This window comes from Palaemon carinicauda, chromosome 1 (genome assembly GCF_036898095.1).
Source record: "Palaemon carinicauda isolate YSFRI2023 chromosome 1, ASM3689809v2, whole genome shotgun sequence".
Classification (NCBI taxonomy): Eukaryota; Metazoa; Arthropoda; class Malacostraca; order Decapoda; family Palaemonidae; genus Palaemon; species Palaemon carinicauda.
The window spans coordinates 100,256,968-100,276,491 of NC_090725.1; the positions used below are offsets into that span (position 1 = coordinate 100,256,968).

The 19,524-nt window shown below is 41.4% G+C and overlaps 2 protein-coding genes across 2 annotated transcripts in view; one reads left to right on the forward strand and one right to left on the reverse strand.

Annotated features, from left to right (window-relative positions):
* LOC137650128 (zinc metalloproteinase nas-4-like) overlaps positions 1-19,524 on the forward strand; it is a 241,460-nt gene that overhangs the window by 82,941 nt on the left and 138,995 nt on the right. The gene's annotated exons all lie outside the window — the stretch shown is intronic.
* Ppt2 (palmitoyl-protein thioesterase 2) overlaps positions 1-19,524 on the reverse strand; it is a 128,714-nt gene that overhangs the window by 11,619 nt on the left and 97,571 nt on the right. Inside the window, exon 4 of the mRNA XM_068383366.1 lies at positions 7,422-7,554. Within this exon, the coding sequence (XP_068239467.1) occupies positions 7,422-7,554 (133 nt within the window). The remainder of the gene's footprint in view (positions 1-7,421; positions 7,555-19,524) is intronic.

Here is a 19,524-nt window from a genome sequence, read left to right on the forward strand (position 1 = left end):
ACCCACCTCGCCTATTACCTCTTCTAAGTGGCTGAGACTTGAATCTAAAGTTAGGGTTACCTTTGAGGAAACTGAACCTTCTTCCCTGAAATCTGCCCCCGAAGTTGAATTTCCTACCCCTGAAGTTTGCTGCCCCTCCTCTGAGGAGGGGACCTTTGTGAAAGCAGGCAGCAATGGCTGATTTTTGGTCTTCATTTAAATTCCAAACTTCTTTAATGTCTGCTTTGATTATAAGATCTCTTACTTCTTCCTTGAGGTATCTAGGAAGTGCTCTGCTTCTGAAATTTCTTATCAAATTTTGTATGAGGTCTATGCTCCTCCTTAGGGGACCAATAATAATTTTGGACAAAAAATCAATGTCATTTACTTTGGAGGGGTATACAATGTGTGCCAGTGCTGCATGCCCTTGAAAGGCAGAAATACTCATTTTAATATTTTCAATGTCATAAAAAAATTTTCTCTTATAACTGTCATCAAATACCTTACCTTCAGGCCAGAAATTCAACTTTGGAGTATTAATTAATTTAAAAAAGTCTGAGAACTCCTTATTTTGACTACTAACAAAGAATTTATCCCGGTTATCACTATGGCCTTCACTGAAAGTTAATGCTACTAGTGAATTATTCAATTGAATTTTCCCTTCTCTATGAAAAGATGGTTCAGCTTTGAAATTGGTGGAAATATATGAAGGAATGGGTTTATTGAATGTAAGAAGGTTGAAATCTTCGTAATCACTTTCGTCTCCATTATTATAAAAGGAAAAGAGGTCTAAATTTGCACTTTCAGGTAATTCAGGTGATCGTCTTGAGCGCTTAGTAGGAGGGGGAGCCTCATTCTTCTTAGCAGGTGAACCACTTCTGCCGAGATGAATGTTTAATATCAGTGATTTATTTACCATAGAATAATTGAAATTTTGTTCAACAGGTATAGTAAATATGGACAGCAGCGGACCTAGAAGGCTGAAGTCAGGCAATGGGGTTCACGACTCAAATAGCCCTCTTAGGTTAATTCAGTGCCATATTTAAGTGAATGATAAGTTTAAATCTGTTATTATTAATAAACTAGACCTGCCTCATATGTAACCCTTATCAGATAGCCCCCCAGGGCCTAGGCTAGTGTCGATAGGTTTAAAGCGAGAAATGTAAGCTCGAACTTACCTGTGGTCTAGCCTACTGCCTATTAAGCGCGTGCTTTTAATGTGTCAGGCAAGCAATTTGTTTTGTGTGCTTAATTATAATTTTGTAATATATAAAAATTGGAGTATTTAGTTTGTTTATACCGATTAATCGTGTAGTAATCATGCACATGCTTTGCTTAAGCTACTTACGCTATGTTCGGAAGTGCCTGCTCTAAGCATTCAAATCATAACAAGCTTACGTATGGGGGCCACCATTTGCATTTGTGACGTCATTAGTCTAAATCAGCTGCTTTCCATATGACGTTTTCGTTGTAAACAGAATTTAAAACCTTACCTTTTCTGGATGATTTGCATAAGAGTTTGATTCTGTTGTAGTAACATATTTACGATATCAGAATTAGAAGGCATATCACTATCTGCAGTCGATTGTGTGCGTTTTTCGTTACTGATTACGTTCTCCTCTCCGCTGGAGTCTTCGCTAAGCCGATGCACCTCCGCGGAGGTAAGAATTTGCCTAGACATAATTAAGCCGTGGGCTGAGATATTACTCTGGTTGCTGAGTGCAGGATAATGAAAATCAGCAAATGTTGGGAGCAGCGGGAGGGAAAAAGAGGAGAACGTTCTGTGCCGAAGTCAACTTCAGAAATGTGACTTCCATTGCCGAGTCAACCCGCTCGTCTCTGGTAACTCCGCCCAAGGGGGCGTGGTTTAGGGCTCGCGCCGCCGCTTGGGGGGGGGTTCCAGGGGGGGGTGTATAAGCTACCACTGGTGAGTCCGGAAGGTTGAGACCTCCCTCTCCAGAAACTTTGTTCCTATACGAATACAAACCATTCGTTCTTTACTTATATGGAGTAGAATTACAGGGAAGGCTGAATTACAGCATTTAAACATTTCACAAAGTGTAAACACCTGACAGGGTAGTTTCCCTATCAATTAAAATTCAGCCATCACAAAGAGAACTTGTTTCTGCGAATTTGGCAGTTTATGCTTTATAATAACTTAAATTTTTTGCTTTTTCTTCCATCTGTTTACTTGCTGTTAATTTATGATAATGCTGACTTGTCCAGAGATCCCACCTGGGGCATGTGTGCTGGTGAGGAATGCAGGGAGTGACCATGCTCCCAATGGGTGTTGCTCAGCAGAAGGGAGGAGGAGTGTAAATAAGCTTCCTTGCTTTTAGGGTCTTCCTCAAAGGCTGGAAAGTCTGGACCTGCTGCTTTCCTGACTTCTTCCTCCAGAGGGTGGTTGGTTGAGTGATGGTTGTGACTTGCAGTCAACCTCTTGGGAAAGGAGGCTCCGTTACTTCCCCTAGCGAAGCTGTGTTGCTGTCCCTCAGAGTAGTTCCACTTGATTTACAGAAGGCAGATGTCCTTTGACTGCTGTAACCTTCGCTGGGTATTACAGGCTCACCATGGGAGGAGAAACTTTGTTTTATGGGAAGAGATACATCCTCAGAACACAAACTCTATGCCATCATCTTCCTTGTAGGTTGCAATTGCTCTTGCCAGCTCCTCCACAAGTCTTCACCCGCCAGAGTCACCTTCTTGTAAGTCAGGCCATGTTCTCCTGTGTCCACGCTCTTCGGAAGATTATCGCAGCTCTTCTCTGGCTTCTCACAAGGCCGTCTGAGTTTGATATCGCTTCCTCGGAGGGAGATTAGAGATTGGTTTCTAGCAAACTATCTCCTACGAGACCTGCTTCCTCTCCCACAAGACGCTCAACAATTGCTCCTTCATCTGCTGGACCTTCTGGTTGTAGGATTTTGCCTGCCAGCACTTCCCCTCACACACTACGCAAGGGAAACACTCCTCTGAGCCCATTACCGGTTTCGAAGAGTATAGAATTGCGCTATTCTGATGCCGCCTCATTTTATCAACGATCCTAGCCTTCAATGTGCAGATGACGGCGCTCCAGGTCACCCCTGAGGACTTCTCCATGTCTGAGGATTCGCAGCCCGCCTTGCCATCGCTGCAAGAGCTCATTTTTGCAGTCGGGGCACTCTCCTTGCTCTAGGAGAGGCACTACAGACCTCGATCACAGAATCGAGCCTTCACTGTCCAGGCGCTCCTCACCCCTCCTTGCCCTAGAGCTCGTGTTCTCTTTCGCGATCGCTTGATCACTGTACATCCAATGCTCACCACTTTTCTCGCAACACTTGTATAGTCTCGCCGAGATTCAGCACTTCATCCAAGAGACTTGCAAACAAGCTTTCTCCTCTTAGTCCTTTCCCCTGAACTGAAGCGCCAGCATGTGGGGAAAACAGCATCTTCACCTACAAGAGGGAGAGGTAAGCTTCCCTCTAAACCTACTTTTACCAGTCTTTGCAAATGGACCTCGGCCTCATCGACCTTCACTGGCTATCAATAACCTCGTATTGGGTTGGCTGGCGCTATTAGACTACAGAAGATAGGTGTTTCAGGCCCATCCAGACCCATTGCTACAACTCTTATCACCCAATACATCTGCCAGATAAGCTGAGAGGTAGGTCCAAACCAAGTCCTGCCACGCCACCTAAGGAGACACCAGGCCTCACGCACACAAAGGCTCCCTTTATTATTATTATTACTTTCTAAGCTACAACCCTAGTGGTAAAGCCCAAGGGCTCCAACAGGGAAAAATAGCACAGTGAGGAAAGGAAATAAGGAAATAAACAAAGTACAAGTAAAATAATGAATATGAAATATTTTGAGTATGCCCAAGTGAACCCTCAAGCTAGAGATCTCTACCCCTTCTACCCTTACCGAGAGGAAAGTAGCTAATGGACAATTATAGTGCAGTAGTTAACCCCTGGAGCAAAGAAGAATTGTTTGGTAATCCCAAAAGATGTCCTTTATAGATTCTAACAGGTTGATCCTTATTACCCTTTCGGATGAGCACCCAGAACTAGTTCATAGACAGTGGATGCCCATTTCGCTCACCAATAAACCACGAGACCCAAGGATACAACCTACTTCATCCTCTCCGGCGCTGGTTCCGGCAGGATCTGAGATGCCTACTTTCAGATCTTGATTCATCTGATGCTGGTGTCCAGTAAGTTCCTGTGTTTGGTAATACTGTAGACAGAGTAGTGTACCAATTCAAAGTCCAATGCTTCGACCTGTCGATATCCCCTTAGGTCTTTAAGAGTGTCTTTGAACTGGTATCGTCTTGGGCCCACATCAACAGGATTCGTCTTCTACAGTACTTGACTGATCCTCACATACTCAAGAGATTCTTCCGAACCACATACAGACGACTCAAGTTCTGTCAGGATCTGGAGATCGTGACGAATCTGAAGTAGTTGTCCTATCCCCATCTCAGATACTGGTTTACTTGGGAATGGAGGTAGATTTGCACCTCGGGAGAGTCTAAACATTGGAAGACAGAATTTCTTAACTAGTTTGCACTGCTTTCCATTTAACAGCCTTCTCTTCCAGCTTGGCAGTGGCAGGTGTTGTTCAAACATCTGGAAACTTCATATGACGAACCTTCAATGGGGGACAAAAATGTCTGTCTCGGCATCAGGACGATCATCGGACGTTGATCCAGGTAAGATCCCCACTCCAAGGAACACCTTCTCCAGTGGTTAGACCAATCAAACCTCAAGCAGGAGTCTCTGTTGTCAGTGATCCCCCCCCCCCCACCCCACACCCCGGAATTCAGGCTCTAAACAGACGGTTCCACCAAAAGTTGGGGGCTGCCTGGAGATGAATGCAGCAATGTTAACACCGCAATATTTTCAACATTGTCTTTGGGGACACCGGTGGTGACGGTGAGCGACAACACTGCCGAGCTATCTTATATCTACAAGAAAGGAGGCACAGTCTCCCATCAGCTGTGCCAACTGACAGACACTGATGTGGGCAGAGGACAATGCAATCTCTCTCAGCCTGGGACATGCAAGACTCCTTCGCTTTTCCGCTCTTTTTGCCTACTGAGAAGAGTTCTCAACAGGTTAAGAGAAACACCAAACCTCTCATTGACCCTAATAGCCCGATCTGACTATACCACGAGTGGTTTCTAGACCACCTGCATCCGTTAGTGGAGTTTCTCAGGGAACTCTTGAACCTTCCACATCTGCTAAATATATAAGTTTCTAAGGAAACTGAAAGATAAAGGGATATCATTTATCCATGCAGTAGTATTACAGTGGTACCTCTACATACGAATTTAATTCATTCCACAACCAACTTCGGATGTAGAAAATGTTCGGATGTAGAAACGAATTTTCCCATAAGAATAAATGGTAATTCATTTAATTCGTTCCTCAACCTAAAAACCCATAATAAATCCTTAATAAATGGCTACACATAATTACACATAACAATAACATAACTGCATAATATGAAAGAAGCATGTAAAAAAGATAATTATAAAGAAATAATAAATAAAAAATGTGTTTTATTGCCACTTTACCTTAGAGACAGCCCAACGCAGGTGTAGGATTTGCTACGCCAGGAGGAGACGGACGATCGGCGAGAAGGTAGACATGGTGTTAACATGTTCTTTAAATACACACACACACACACACACACTCTCTCACTCTCTCTCTCTCTCTCTCTCTCTCTCTCTCTCTTTCACTGCTGTTAGTGTTAGACACGTCTATTAATTTTTTCTGAGAGAGAGAGAGAGATATATATATTAAACAAAAATGAGAGATTAAACAAAAATGTGTTGTGTACATATGATTTTTAACAGCGTTAACGAGTTGAAAGACAGCTAAATGTAACTAAAAAAACAATATCAGCGAATCTGAATTCCTTTATTAACTAAAACAAATATTGATACAAACACACTCGTGTGCGTATGCGCAAACACACACACACGCACGAGGAGACACGATCGGCGAGGAGGTAGAGATGGTGACTGCGATAACATACCGTAACTTACACTACGGAAATTTTAATGTAACTTAGCATATTTATTTTTTTTAAATTTTTATATTTCATATTTTAAAAATTTTTTTTCTTTTGATTTTTTATTTTCATCACTTTCAGTGACGAGTTACGGTATGTTATCGCAGTCACCATCTCTACCTCCTCCCCGACCGTCTCTCTTACTGCGTAGCAATTTTTGCACCTGTGTGTGTGGTTGTGCATACGCACACGAGTGTGTTTGTATCAATATTTTTTTTAGTTAATAAAGGAATTCAGATTAGCTGTTATTACTTTCTTAGTTACATTTAATTGTTTTTCAACTCCTCGGCGCTGTTAAAAATCATATGTACTCTAAACACATTTTTGTTTAATCTCTCTCTCTCGGAAAAAAAATAATAGACGTATCTAACACTATAACAGCGAAGGGAGGGAGAGAGAGAGAGAGAGAGAGAGAGAGAGAGAGAGAGAGAGAGAGATTTTATTTAAAGAACATGTTAATGCTGTTTAGAGAGAAACAGAAAAAGAGAGAAGTCTTATTTAAAAGAGCTTGTTAATGCTATCATGGTTTTCTTTGCTTCACTTTTTTCTTTCTTTCTGTTCATCACGCTGGCCCTTCTCACAAATGATCGTTGCCAACAATCTCTTTGTCCTTTATCCCTATCAACAAAAGGCGTTCTATCTCTTCCAGGGTATTGCTAAGATGTCTTGTAATAATGGTGATCCCCTTCGATGGTTATTTGCTTTAATGGCTGCCTTCAGCTTGATGACCCTCGAGATCATAGGCCTATTCCGGCCATATTGCTTAGCCATACAGTATCACTCACATGCACACTGCTTCCATGTTTTTCTATAATTTCTTGCTTCAATTCTAATGAAAAAATTGCTTTCTTCCTGTACTGAAACTTAGCTTCTTAGGCATCATGATTATAGGTAAAATCAAAAAGGAAATGTGAGAAAAGGAAGAAAATGAGCACTGTTAATAACAGACCAAATAGAGGACAACCACACGATACACACAAGAATAGAGAACTGAGCACTCGATGCTCAATGGCGTAATGTTTACTTCGTGTGTCGAAATAAAATTCGGGTGTAGAGTCAAAAATTTGCTCGAATTTTACTTAGGATGTTGGAAAATTCGGATGTAGATACGTTCGTGTGTAGAGGTTCCACTGTACTACACACTGCCATATAATCCCAATACTACACTAGAGGGACAGGATTACAGTATTACAGGGAAAGAAAACAGGAAATTTTTTAGTTTTAGGGTAGATGGTGACATTTAACTAACTTTTGAGGTAAAAGGAATATGAACATCAAGGGAGGTTTATAGAAATAAATTTTAATTAAATAAGAGATGTTTAATCTTAATTAATCTTGATGAAATACCAGCCAACAGGTATGTGGAGGGTTAAATGTGGTCTACTTACTTATAGTACAATTCCTGATGATGTGGATCATTCCAGTAATTACCAACAGATATAGATTGCCCCATCTTAGAGTAAAATAATTCGTAGGCTGTTTCTTTGATGTATTGAGGAAATATGAGCCTGAGAAATTCATCTGTTAAAATACAGGAATAAAATTTTTATTAGTGGAAATTACCAAATGCCAGAAAACAATATTCCCAGAACCTACCATTACTTTTAAGAAAATATTTAGTGTCCTGTATACTGTTTGTGAAAAATTACTAAAAAAAAAATGAAATTAAAATGGTTTCCTTGGCTAAGGTTACATAGTAACAACGCTCGTATATTGAGACTTGATAGGCGCTTCAGATCAAGGACTTAATGTCAATAGTTACTAGTGCTAGGAATATTACCACAAATGCACCAAAGAAAAAAAAATTTGATGAACTGTAGTTGGAGACTGTTTACAAGGCATCTCTTTTATGTTGTCTGAAATATTTGTGAGCTCTGCCTTGAATGGTAGTATGAACACTCAAGCAATGGTTGATGAAGTGCCATGTCAAGATATATTAGTTTTACCTTGTCCGGTAGTTGTGGCGACTGATGTGGTAACGTCCCTGAGGAGTGGTGAATGTCAGACTGGGGTTAAGTCCTGCTCAAACTTTTGTTCCTTTAGTTGCTGCAACCTCACCATCCTTGTGAGTTAAGGTTTGGGGGGAGGCTATAGGTGTATCTGCTGATGCAGTCATTAGCAGCCATTGCCAGGCACTCCCTGGTCCTAGCTTGGATGGAGAGAGGGCTTGGGTGCTGATCATATGTATATATGGTCAGTCTCTAGGGCATTGCCCTGCTGCTTGATAGAGCAATGTCACTGTCCCTTGCCTCTGCCATTCATGAGTGACCTTTAAACCTTTAATGCTCATTCAAAAAGCAATAATACTGATGTAATACTGTACAGTATTTGTAAGTACTACTACTTCGAGCAGCCACTCTGCAATATATAATACTTGCTTTTTAATTCGAAAGACCATTTACGATTATCATGATTACAAGCTAAGCTGTAACCCTAGTCAGAGAAGCAGAATGCTATAGGCCCAAAGAAAAACTATTGGGAAAGCAGTCAAGTATAAAATAAATTATAAGAAATAAAGGCATTTGACAAAGGAAAGCCCTATTTTTGGGAGGAACTTGAGGAACCCCAAGGACTTTCCTTTTAGGCTACAGCAGGAAATTTACTACTTGATAACAGGATAGTCCAAAAAAATAATGTCTTCCCTGCCAAAGGGCTTGTGGATTAACATGAAAACACAAGACTCAGTGTACAATATATAGAGGAGACCCATAGGTTCAAGGCGCTCTAAACAACCATCAGAGCACCTCCAATGCTATATTCATCTGCTAGTGGATAACATGTCACTTGCTAACAAGCACTATTGCACTCGGGGAAGACGGAAAATCATTATTTTATCATTGTAAACAATCTTTTCCCTTGATGAGAGTAGGGCTCTGGGAATGCCTTGCGAACCAAAGAGTACCTCCCAAAAATGTGTTTTCTCGTGTCAAGAGTTAGGAACTGTTATCCCAAAAGACTAAAAACAGAAACCAAGGTAGGCTCTTACACCAAAAGGGTCAAGTTACCTATATTACACCAAGTGAGGGAACTGCCAATACTTGCATCACTTGCCTGAAAAAAAAAACCTATTATGTTAACACACACCTTGAGAATGCTGACTGTCTTCATAAAACTCCTCTTAGTTCTGAACTTCTTCAACCAGATAGGAGACCAATTGCCAAGCTCATTATTAGGCAAATCCTTGGAATGCACCTGACCCCTGCAGAAATAATAAATCACTTGAGGATAAATGTCCAAAGTTAACCTGTGCTGCTTGACCTTGCACTTATCAACAAAAAAGATCACTCAGAGAGAAAATCTTTAATACTCAGGGTTAAAGAAGTCCAACAGCAGTGGAAATCTCCTAACCTGGTTATTTACTGCCAAAACAAAGTGAGGCAGAGTTGTGAGAAAGCTTCCCCCTGAGACCAAACCAGCTAAAGTTGATGTATGATCATATAAAAGATGAGGGTTTCTATTTCTGTTGGAACAAATGTCTGTCCAGTTTGACAAAGACTTGCAAGTCAGTGAGAAAAACTTCTTGACTAAAAAATGTTGGGGGAAAATATTTTGAAAATTCTGTTTTATCAAAGTTTCTAAGCAAACTATAATGTTAGGATCATTTACCCAATTGCCTGGAAGAAAATGGTTGGGTGTGTTAATTGACAAATGGCTTCAATAACAGAGGAGCTTTCAGGCTAAATGTAAAGAATGAGTGGAAAGGAAAGGAAGATTGTTGGGGGAGAAAGTCTTGTAAAACTTCAGAGATGTAGGCTGGCCATCATGTAAGATTTATAAATATGTTGGAAGAGAATCTGTAGAATTGAAAATTTTTGGGCTTGCCATCATATAAATCACAACCTAGAGAAGTGGAGGCTGGATAAAAAAATTTTACTCAAAATTTTTATTATCAAGGGTTAACAAAGGAACACAATACAGAGAATAGCAATGCCATCACGTTCACCTTGGGAGGAGTTGAATTTCACGGTAAGGCCTAAAATAAAGGTTTGCGCAAGGCAGCAAAAATTACCCTACCAGAGAAATTGTTGGCTGGATGTAAGAAAACCAGTATATACAGAATATGGCCAACAGGACATTCACAGCAGTGGATTACTAGTACAACTGAGGAAAATCATTGAAGTTGTAATACATAAAAAAAGTGGTTTTGACAAAGGAAAAATCTACAATATTATTGGGGAGGTTTTGTGTGGTCTCCAAGGAATTTACAGTGAAAGGCTAGAACAGGGAATCCAATATGACAAATACCAAATAAATATAGATTCTCCTGCTCTAGGACCAGTGGATCAATGTGCATAGCATGGACTTGGTGTGTCTAAGGAGACCCTCAAGTTCAAGCTCATTAGAACAACGCAGCACCTCAGTTGCAGAATTCGTCAGGTATAAGTGAAGTCCTTACTATGTCATCAGCCTCATAGGAAGGAACCATCATCACAGTTGACTGTCACGTTTAAGTACATCAACTAGTGCCCAACTGCTATCCAGAAATTTGCTAGTGAAAAACAATTGCCCCACTACCCTGTAAAAGGCTAAGGAGAAGAGTAGGTACTGGAAACCACACAGCACCTCTCCAAGTAAGGTGTACCTTTGTCAAACCTCCTGTGGTTAAAGGGCTGGATGGTCTCCAAGAACTGGTACCAGAGCATTACTAAGTAGATAAGTGTAGCCTCAAGGCCAACCTCTACAACCAAGCAGGACATACAACACATGCACATGATTTCATGGGTGAGAAGAAATCTAACAGGTCTGACTGAAGAATACTGAATGCTCATCATTTCGCTTCTTCTGAAGGAGCTGGTTGACTTAGTCCTTCTCTCTTTATAACCAAGTAGGGGTAACAAATGCACCAAGTATTCCACATGGATGAGTACTGTTGGATTTGTTTTGGGTAGTGTTCAATAAACCCCCAATGTCCAGACCAACCAGTATAGCTCAGGATGTCATGAAATAGCATATCGGCAAAGAATGCTAGCGAAGAGGAATTTTTTATCACATCGTTGGTTTTAGGGATAGAGACTGGGTCGACTTTTTTTCATTCGGAAGGCTATCAAAATATGGATAGCCCCTTTGAGAGGGACATGTTGGTCAGTTTATTTTGAATCTAGCTACCATTTGAATATGTGGATCTCTGTAAATATAGTTACCATCTCCAAACTCTTAGAGCCAAAATGTAAAACGGCTCTCGCCTCTAGAGAAGCTTTAGGTTTTTTGCTAGATAAAGGAGACCCAGGGTCAGGATTAGATGACCCGGGATAATTGTACAGTCAGTCCTCGCTTTTGGCGATTTCTTTTTTCGTGATTTTGCAATTCAGAGAACCGTATAACCTATTAAATAAAACATCACATACTCTCGGCAGGTTTGCGAGTACTCTCGCAGTGCGACATTTTCAAACAGCCACGCTCCTTTTCACCCAGCTCACTCCGCACCACTTCCCTCGCTGCCCAGCACAACAATTCATTTCTTGCTGCCTCAGTCTTGCATTCTCTCTCCTCACGTGTCCATCTCCCAATTTGTTCCTTTTTTGAGCAGAATCAAGTTTTCATGTAAAAAAGATGACAAATTCGTAGATAATTTGTATTTTTCCCAACTATACAAACCTTAGCTATTTATTAGGGGTTATACTTTCGGCGGGGCTGAAATGACGAGCCATTAAAATTTAGCGAGGGTTAACTACCCACACCGCTAGTTAGCGGGGTGGGGGGGGGGGAGCTTGCTACCACTCCCTCTCACAACCTCTGATTTAGTTCACTTTGCTTGGAGGTAGGACTTCAAGGGGGATAGGGCTGGCAGGCAAGCTTGTATAAATAACTAAGGTTTGTATAGTTAGGAAAAATACAAATTATCTACGAATTTGACATTTGTTCCGTAACTGGAATACAAGCCATGCTATTTACTAGGGGTGACTCACCCATTAGGAAGGGTGGACGTCCCTGCCAATCTGGCTTTTGATGGTAGTAGGTTGGCCAGGGCACCAGCCGCCCATTGAGATACTACCACTAGAGAGGTATTGGATCCTTTGACTGGCCAGACAGTAATGCATTGGATCCCTCTCTCTGGTCACGGCTTATTTTTTCTTTGCCTACACTTACACAGAATAGTTTGGCCTATTCTTTACATATTCTCGTTTTTCGCCATACACCTGACAACAATGAGATACTTAACACTTCTTCACCCAAGGGGTTAATTACTGTACTGCAATTTGTTCAGTGTACTTTCCTCTTGGTAAGGGTAGAAGAGACTCTTTAGCTGTGGAAAGCAGCTCTTCTAGGAGAAGGACACTCCAAAATTAAACCACTGCTCTCTAGTCTTGGGTAGTGCCATAGCCTCTGTACCATGGTCTTCCACTGTCTTGGGTTGGAGTTCTCTTGCTTGAGGGTACACTCAGGCACACTATTCTATCTTATTTTTTTTTTCTTCTTGTTTTTTTGAAATGGTGTGTTGGGCAGGCTTAATAGAAGGGCCATGGATGCCTGGTGGTTTATCAAGAGGTTGTCTTTTCCTTTTCCTTCAGTTGAAGTGGCTGTCCTGGAGGGTATTTAGCCTTGCATGGTGTATCGGCTCCTCCATGTTGACCAGTTTTTCTGACTTTTTACTATAGTCTATGGGTATCATCAATCACCTTGTTTATAATTCTGTACGTATTGTTTTTGTTATAATTCTTGTTAATCTAGTTTTTAAGTATGATGTGTCTTTTTTATTTCTATTAATTCTTATGCTGTCTGGAGACATTGAGCGAAATCCGGGACCAGTACGTCCTAGATTTCGTCAATGTCATCTTCTGTATTGCAATATTCGTGGTCTTCATGCAAATATCCAAGACCTTACAGTTGCGTCCAGACAGTATGATATTCTTTTGTGCTCAGAAACTTTGGTTTCTAATATGAGGCACTCATCTGAGCTCCTTATAACTGGTTTTAAGAAGCCAATAATGTTGAAACGTGATGCCATCCCTAGGGCCAGGGGAATGGCGGTGTATATTAGGACCGAGTACCCTGCTTCTCATAAGTCCTGCTATCAATGTGGATGTCATGAGATTCAGGTAATAAAAGTTTGTGGCAGGCATAACAACTTTTATTTGTGTTCGATCTACCGGAATCCAGACATAGATGATTCTATCTTCGATTGTCTTCTTACCATTATGGCTAAGATACAAGAAGATGATAGAAAGGCTTCTTTTGTCTTTGTTGGTGATTTTAATGCTCACCATAGGGAGTGATTCAGTTCCATCTCTCCTACCGATTGCCATGGCTTAAGAGCTTTAGACTTTGCCTCTGAATCAGGCTGTGAGCAAATCATAAATGAAGCTACTCACAGGTCTGGTAATTGCTTGGACCTCGTATACACTGACTCCCCTGGCGTTATAACTAGTAAGGTTGGTTCTCCAGTCGGGACATCTGATCATGCCTTGATTTCATTATTAGTGAAGACTGAGCAGCCTGTCCCTGATATATTCTTGTAAAATTTATATGAAATCCCAAGCCGACTGGAATGGGATTTTACATGATCTTTTGTGCTTGAATTGGTCACAATTATATAATAGCGTAGATCCTGTTGTCCCTTTGAATGAGAATCTAGTCAACATAATTGATAGGCGTATCCCTTCTCGTGTGCTAAGGTACCGAGTGAAGGACAAACCGTGGTTCAATGATGATTGTAGACGTGCTTTTTTGGAGAAGCAGGAGGCCTATCAACTTTGGAAGGGTAACAGATCAGATTTGACCTGGAACAACTATACTCAGCTTCGAGCTTTTGCTCAGAGAGTTATGCCTCAACTGAAAAGGAGTACAATTTAACCATAAAAGAAACACTTTCTGGTACAACTCAGGAACATAAATGGTGGTCTACCCTTAAATCTGCACTCCTTGGTGTAGATGCAACAGTTCCTCCTTTACTTAAACCAGATGGCTCAGTCACTCACTGTCCAAAGGAAAAGGCAACCCTTTTGGCTGATGTTTTTAACAGTAAACAGAGTAATGAAAAACTTGAAACTTCCTCATTCCTGTTTTCCTGAGGCTAAACTAACTAGTTTAGCTTTTTGATCTCGTGAGATTAAAGCTCTGTTGGTGGACCTTGATGCTTATGGAGGTGTAGACCCAAATGGTATTTTTCCTTTGTTTTTTATAAAGACAGCAGATTTCTTAGCTCCAAAGTTATCTGTTATTTTGCGCAAGTTAGCAAGAAGAGGAGCTTGTAGCACTAGTTGGAGAATTGGTAATGTTACTCCTCTATGTAAATGTGTTTGTGGTAGCTCAAGTCCCACTGATTACTGCCCAATTTCCATAACTCCCATATTATCTAAAGTTTTTGAACGTCTTCTGGCAAAACGTCTTAATAGGTTTGCTGAAGGTAATCATCTATTCCCTAGTTTGCAATTTGGTTTTCGTAAAGGCCTTGGAGCATGTGATGCCCTTCTTACAATCTCCAATGCTATACAGAAATCCCTTGATTGTGGTCGGGAAGTTCGTATGACTGGCCTTGATTTTAGTGCTGCCTTTGACCGTGTTAATAATGAGGCCCTTGTTTTCAAACTGAAACAGTTGGGAGTGGGTGGGTCGTTTCTTAGCATTATCATTGATTTTTTAAGTAATAGATCTCAACGAGTTGTTGTTGATGGGCACCATAGTGATTATAGAAATGTGATATCCGGTGTTCCACAGGGTAGTGTTCTTGGCCCATTACTTTTCATACTATATACACATGACATGTGGTTTGGCCTAGAAAACAAGCTTGTTGCATATGCAGATGATGCTACTCTCTTTGCATCAATTCCATCCCCTGAATGTAGATCTAGGGTTGGTGAATCCCTTAATAGAGATTTAGCTAGAATTAGTGCATGGTGCAAATTATGGGGTATGAAGTTGAATCCTAACAAAACTCAAAGTATGATTGTAAGTAGGTCAAGGACGGTGGCTCCTCAACATCCGGATCTCAGTATTGATAATGTTTCTTTAAATATGTATGACTCTTTCAAAATTTTAGGTGTGATTCTCGACAGTAAATTTACCTTTGAGAAACATATAAGGTCTGTGTCTTCTTCAATTGCACAAAAAATAGGCTTATTGAGAAAGTCTTTCAAGATTTTTGGTGATCAATCTATTCTGAAGAAGTGTTTTAATTCTTTCATTCTACCTTGTTTTGAGTATTGTTCTCCTGTCTGGTGTTCAGCTGCTGATTCTCATCTCAATTTGTTGGACAGAAACTTACGGTCTATTAAATTTCTTATTCCTGATCTAGATATTAATCTCTGGCACCGTCGTTCAATTAGTTCATTATGCATGTTGCATAAGATTTTTCATAACTCTGACCATCCTTTACAGTCAGATCTCCCTGGACAATTCTATCCTGTTCGTAATACTAGTCAGGCAGTTAATTCTAAAAGCCAGGCCTTCTCCATCACGAGGCTCAATACTACGCAGTACTCTAGAAGTTTTATTCCAGCTGTGACCAAGTTGTGGAATGATCTTCCTAATCGGGTGGTTGAATCAGTAGAACTTCAAAAGTTCAAAGTCGGAGCAAATGCTTTTTTGTTGACCAGGCGGAGATGAGTCTCTTTATAGTTTGTTTATGACATATTTGTTTTTGATGTTGTTAATAGTTTATATATGACATGTCTGTTTTGACGTTGTTACTTATTTTAGAATGATTTATTGTTGATTTGTTCTCTTCATTTATTTATTTCCTTATTTCCTTTCCTCACTGGGCTATTTTTCCCTGTTGGAGCCCCTGGGCTTATAGCATCTTGCTTTTCCAACTAGGGTTGTAGCTTGGATAGTAATAATAATAATAATTGGCTTTACCCGGGCGCTCCTTATCCGAGTATGTTAGTACTAAAAAATAAGGAGTCCCTGCCCTCGCTAAAACCTTGCTACTCAAGATTCGCGGCCTACGCAACCTGTGTGTTGAGACATGCAGAAGTGTGACTGTCTTAAGTAAAGTTATTCCGAGTCTATTGTAGGAAACAGTGATGTAACCAAGACTTTCCCAACAGTATTAGCTTAATACTAGGTACACAAGGGAGCATGATTTACCTGCAGTGGTTTGAGGTCAGCTTATGCCGAGAACCCAGGATGCTGCTTTCCCCACGAGAGGGTAGGATGAAGAAAAGAATAAGAGCCAGTCAAATCTTCTACTACTTGTCCAATAAGGAGCTTGAGGTATACAACCAGCTGTTGTGCAGCCACCACCGAACCGATAGAGATCGTATCGAGTTCCGGTGGGTCATGTCTTGCAGGAGAAAGGTTGTGGAAGTCACCTGGAGCATTCACATCCTTTCTTGTGAAACCTGCATCACACAGTAATCTGCTAAGGACTAGGGGCATAGCTATGCCCCTGACATCGTGAGTCGTCATGTTGAGATGATGTTTTGGTGATCCTCCTTTAGTCTCTCCCAGTGCTGATGACAAGAGAAGGGACCCGGGTGGACTGTTGCCGTTCTCTTAAGGTAGAGTCTCATACCTTACCCTGGGTACAGTAATGGATTATCTGAATTGTCCGTTACCTAGTGGAGACTTGTGTAGGATCCGTCACCTCTGGAAACTGTGTCTGGCGACATACTCAGGGACGAAACTGAACATTGCCTTTCGCCCTTCTCATCAATGGGTGGCCCTCTCTCGTGAACGAGAGAGGTGAACACTTCGTAGGAGAGACTTCCCTAAGACTGTGCTCCACCCCTGAAGGAAGAGAGACTCAGCAAGGGGGGAGAGTAGTCGAGGCGAAGACAGCAATCGGAGTCTGTGAAGAGGTTGGATCAGCAAGCCGACCTTCAACAGTAGCAATCCTCCAAAGAGGAGTTTCTATGAGTGGCCCCTCTCGTGTACGAGAGAGGTGATCACTCATAGAAGAGACTTGATGATGCCCATTAGGGCCGGTGGATCAGCAAGCCGACCTTCAACAGTAGCGATCCTCTGAAGAGGAGTCTCTATGAGTGGCCTCTCTCACAAACGAGAGAGGTGATCACTACGTAGAAGAGACTTGGTGACGCCCATTAGGGCCAGTGGATTAGCAAGCTGACCTTCAACAGTAGCGATCTTCTGAAGAGGAGTCTCTATGAGTGGCCTCTCCCGCGAACGAGAGAGGTGATCACTTCGTAGAAGAGACTTGATGATGCCCATTAGGGCCGGTGGATCAGCAAGCTGACCTTCAACAGTGGCCTCTCTCGCAAATGAGAGAGGTGAACTCTTCATAGAAGAGACTTGCCTAAGACTGTGCTCTGCCCCTTAAGGAAGAAAGACACAGCAAGGGGGTGAGAGAAGTCTGGGCGAAGGCACCAAAAGCAGTCGGAGACGATGAATTTATTAAGATGTGGGAAGTTCTCCCTCGGAAGGGAGAAACAATCTCACACCTGGGGAGGAAACTTTCCCTCGGAAGGGAAAGTTGTCCAACCCCTGGAGGCGAACCTCCTGGTTAGCGTTCTAAGATGATCTGAAGTGCTGGTCATGTTGTCACGGGCATACATCTAGAAGAAGGGATGACGCCCAAGACGATGTCCTCTGAGGGACGGTAGTGACAGCAGATTCCCCAGGCATGAACAGAACAGCTCTGTTACCTGGGAAAATTAATTATTTAACAGAAAATTTTCTAGGGAAGAACTCTGAAGAGGAACCCCGAGGGAACAACATAAAATAAGTATTGCGCCCTTCCTTCCCGAGTCGACATTCACGGGAGAAGGGGGGAGTGGAGTAACTGTAACAAAAAAACAGAATTACAACTATTTAAATCAGCTAAGAATATTCACTAATAGTAAGAACCACTGATCCTCCGAATGGAAATGTTCCCCACGGAGAAAAGCTGAAAAGTTAAAATTACAATTATAGTTTTACTAAAAATAATTGAGACAAACAATCGGAAGCGCAACCTAACCCTCAGAAGGTGCTCTTCGCAGTAGTACACTGTTGTTAAAAGGTGAACGACCTTGAGAAGAAAAAGACCGTAGTCAATCTCTGAGAGGCCACATTCCCTTCACTCAGTAATCCATGTTTCCCATAGGAAAAGGGAGGCGAAGACAATAGTTGAATGAAGAGGGTCCAGGCGATGACGGTTCCCCTGCGGCGGCCGAGTCAACGGTTATATGCCGCCGGGAAGACCGATGGACCAGAGAGGGAGAGGTCATTCCCCACGAAGTGGAACTGTGCTGGCCTTGATCCGGTGCTAATGTACGCAAGTGTCATTGTCGTATATGTATCACACGCACAGCACAAGCACTTAAAAGGAAACTTGTCACATATCTATGCACATACATATACATAAACATTAAGAATGTTGTCTTTGTATAAAATATGTACAATTAGTTAATCTTAAATGCAGTATCATTGTATACATATTGTACTGTATGGTTTAGTAGTGTTTATTAACTACATACTGTACTCTACAGTATGAAATTGTAGACTACAAGTTTGGCGAGTTGTCCATACAAAAATAGTGAACACTTACAGTACTGTACATACAGTTAAATCTGTACTGTAGTGATAGTAATCTACATATATTTAAGTATTGTACACTACAGTATCAGCGAGTGGTATATTAGATGAGAACAACTATATCCTTACTTTAAGTGTAGTGTTACATACTGTACTGTACTGTCCCCTTACCGTGCCCAGTACATAGTGTACATGGGTGCAATAACTACTGTAAACTTACTGAAATATCTTAATTCATTTAAAAGATAATTATACTGTGATAGGAACAAAGTAAAAACAATAATGGATAGTACTTAGTGTGTTTATCAACCTCGCAAAGGCAATGGTCAGTCAGTGAGTTGGTAGGGCTAGGAGTTACGCTACCCTAGGGCAGCAAGTATTCGCAGATTCTCCCTTTTCCCGCCAGTCTCTGTTAACTAACCCCCACAATGAGAGAGCCAACTGTAGTGAACTAATCCCTCTGAAAGGTAGCAGGTTTATTGACTCTTGCTCCCGATGCTAAAGCTATTAAAAATATGGGCTTTTGCATAAGTTCTATAAGGGAAATGGAGGAATTATTTAACTTGGGCCAAAACTCAAGCACCCTAACAAGAGACCAAGAAACAACAGGAAATGGTCTATGCAAAGCAAAAGACAGGGTGACCTTATGAAACGTACCATTATATCCATGTCAAATGCATGCTTGAGAGGGTCTGTTAATGCCAGTTTATATTGCTGTATAATTGATGGCTGGAACTTCCTATCCTCTAAGAGGTAGACCAGAAAGGAAGCTATGAAGTTAGGGGTTATTCTTTAGAAAACCCGTCCAAGTATTAGACACATTAGTATTGTCTTGCGGATGAAGACTCATCAAAAACGTCAAGTTGTGGGCCGAGAAATCTCTCAAATATACAGGAGAGAAAATCCAAACGTGAAAGTTCTGGGTCGGAAAGGAGGAAAAGGAGATAAACCGACTTCATACTTTCTGATACTGCAATGCACACAAAAGTGTGTGTAGTCTTGATCTCAGATGCTGAAGTGGTGGATATCATGGGCAGTTAGGCCACAGCAGATCTGTTAGCACAGCTGTCCCTGAAG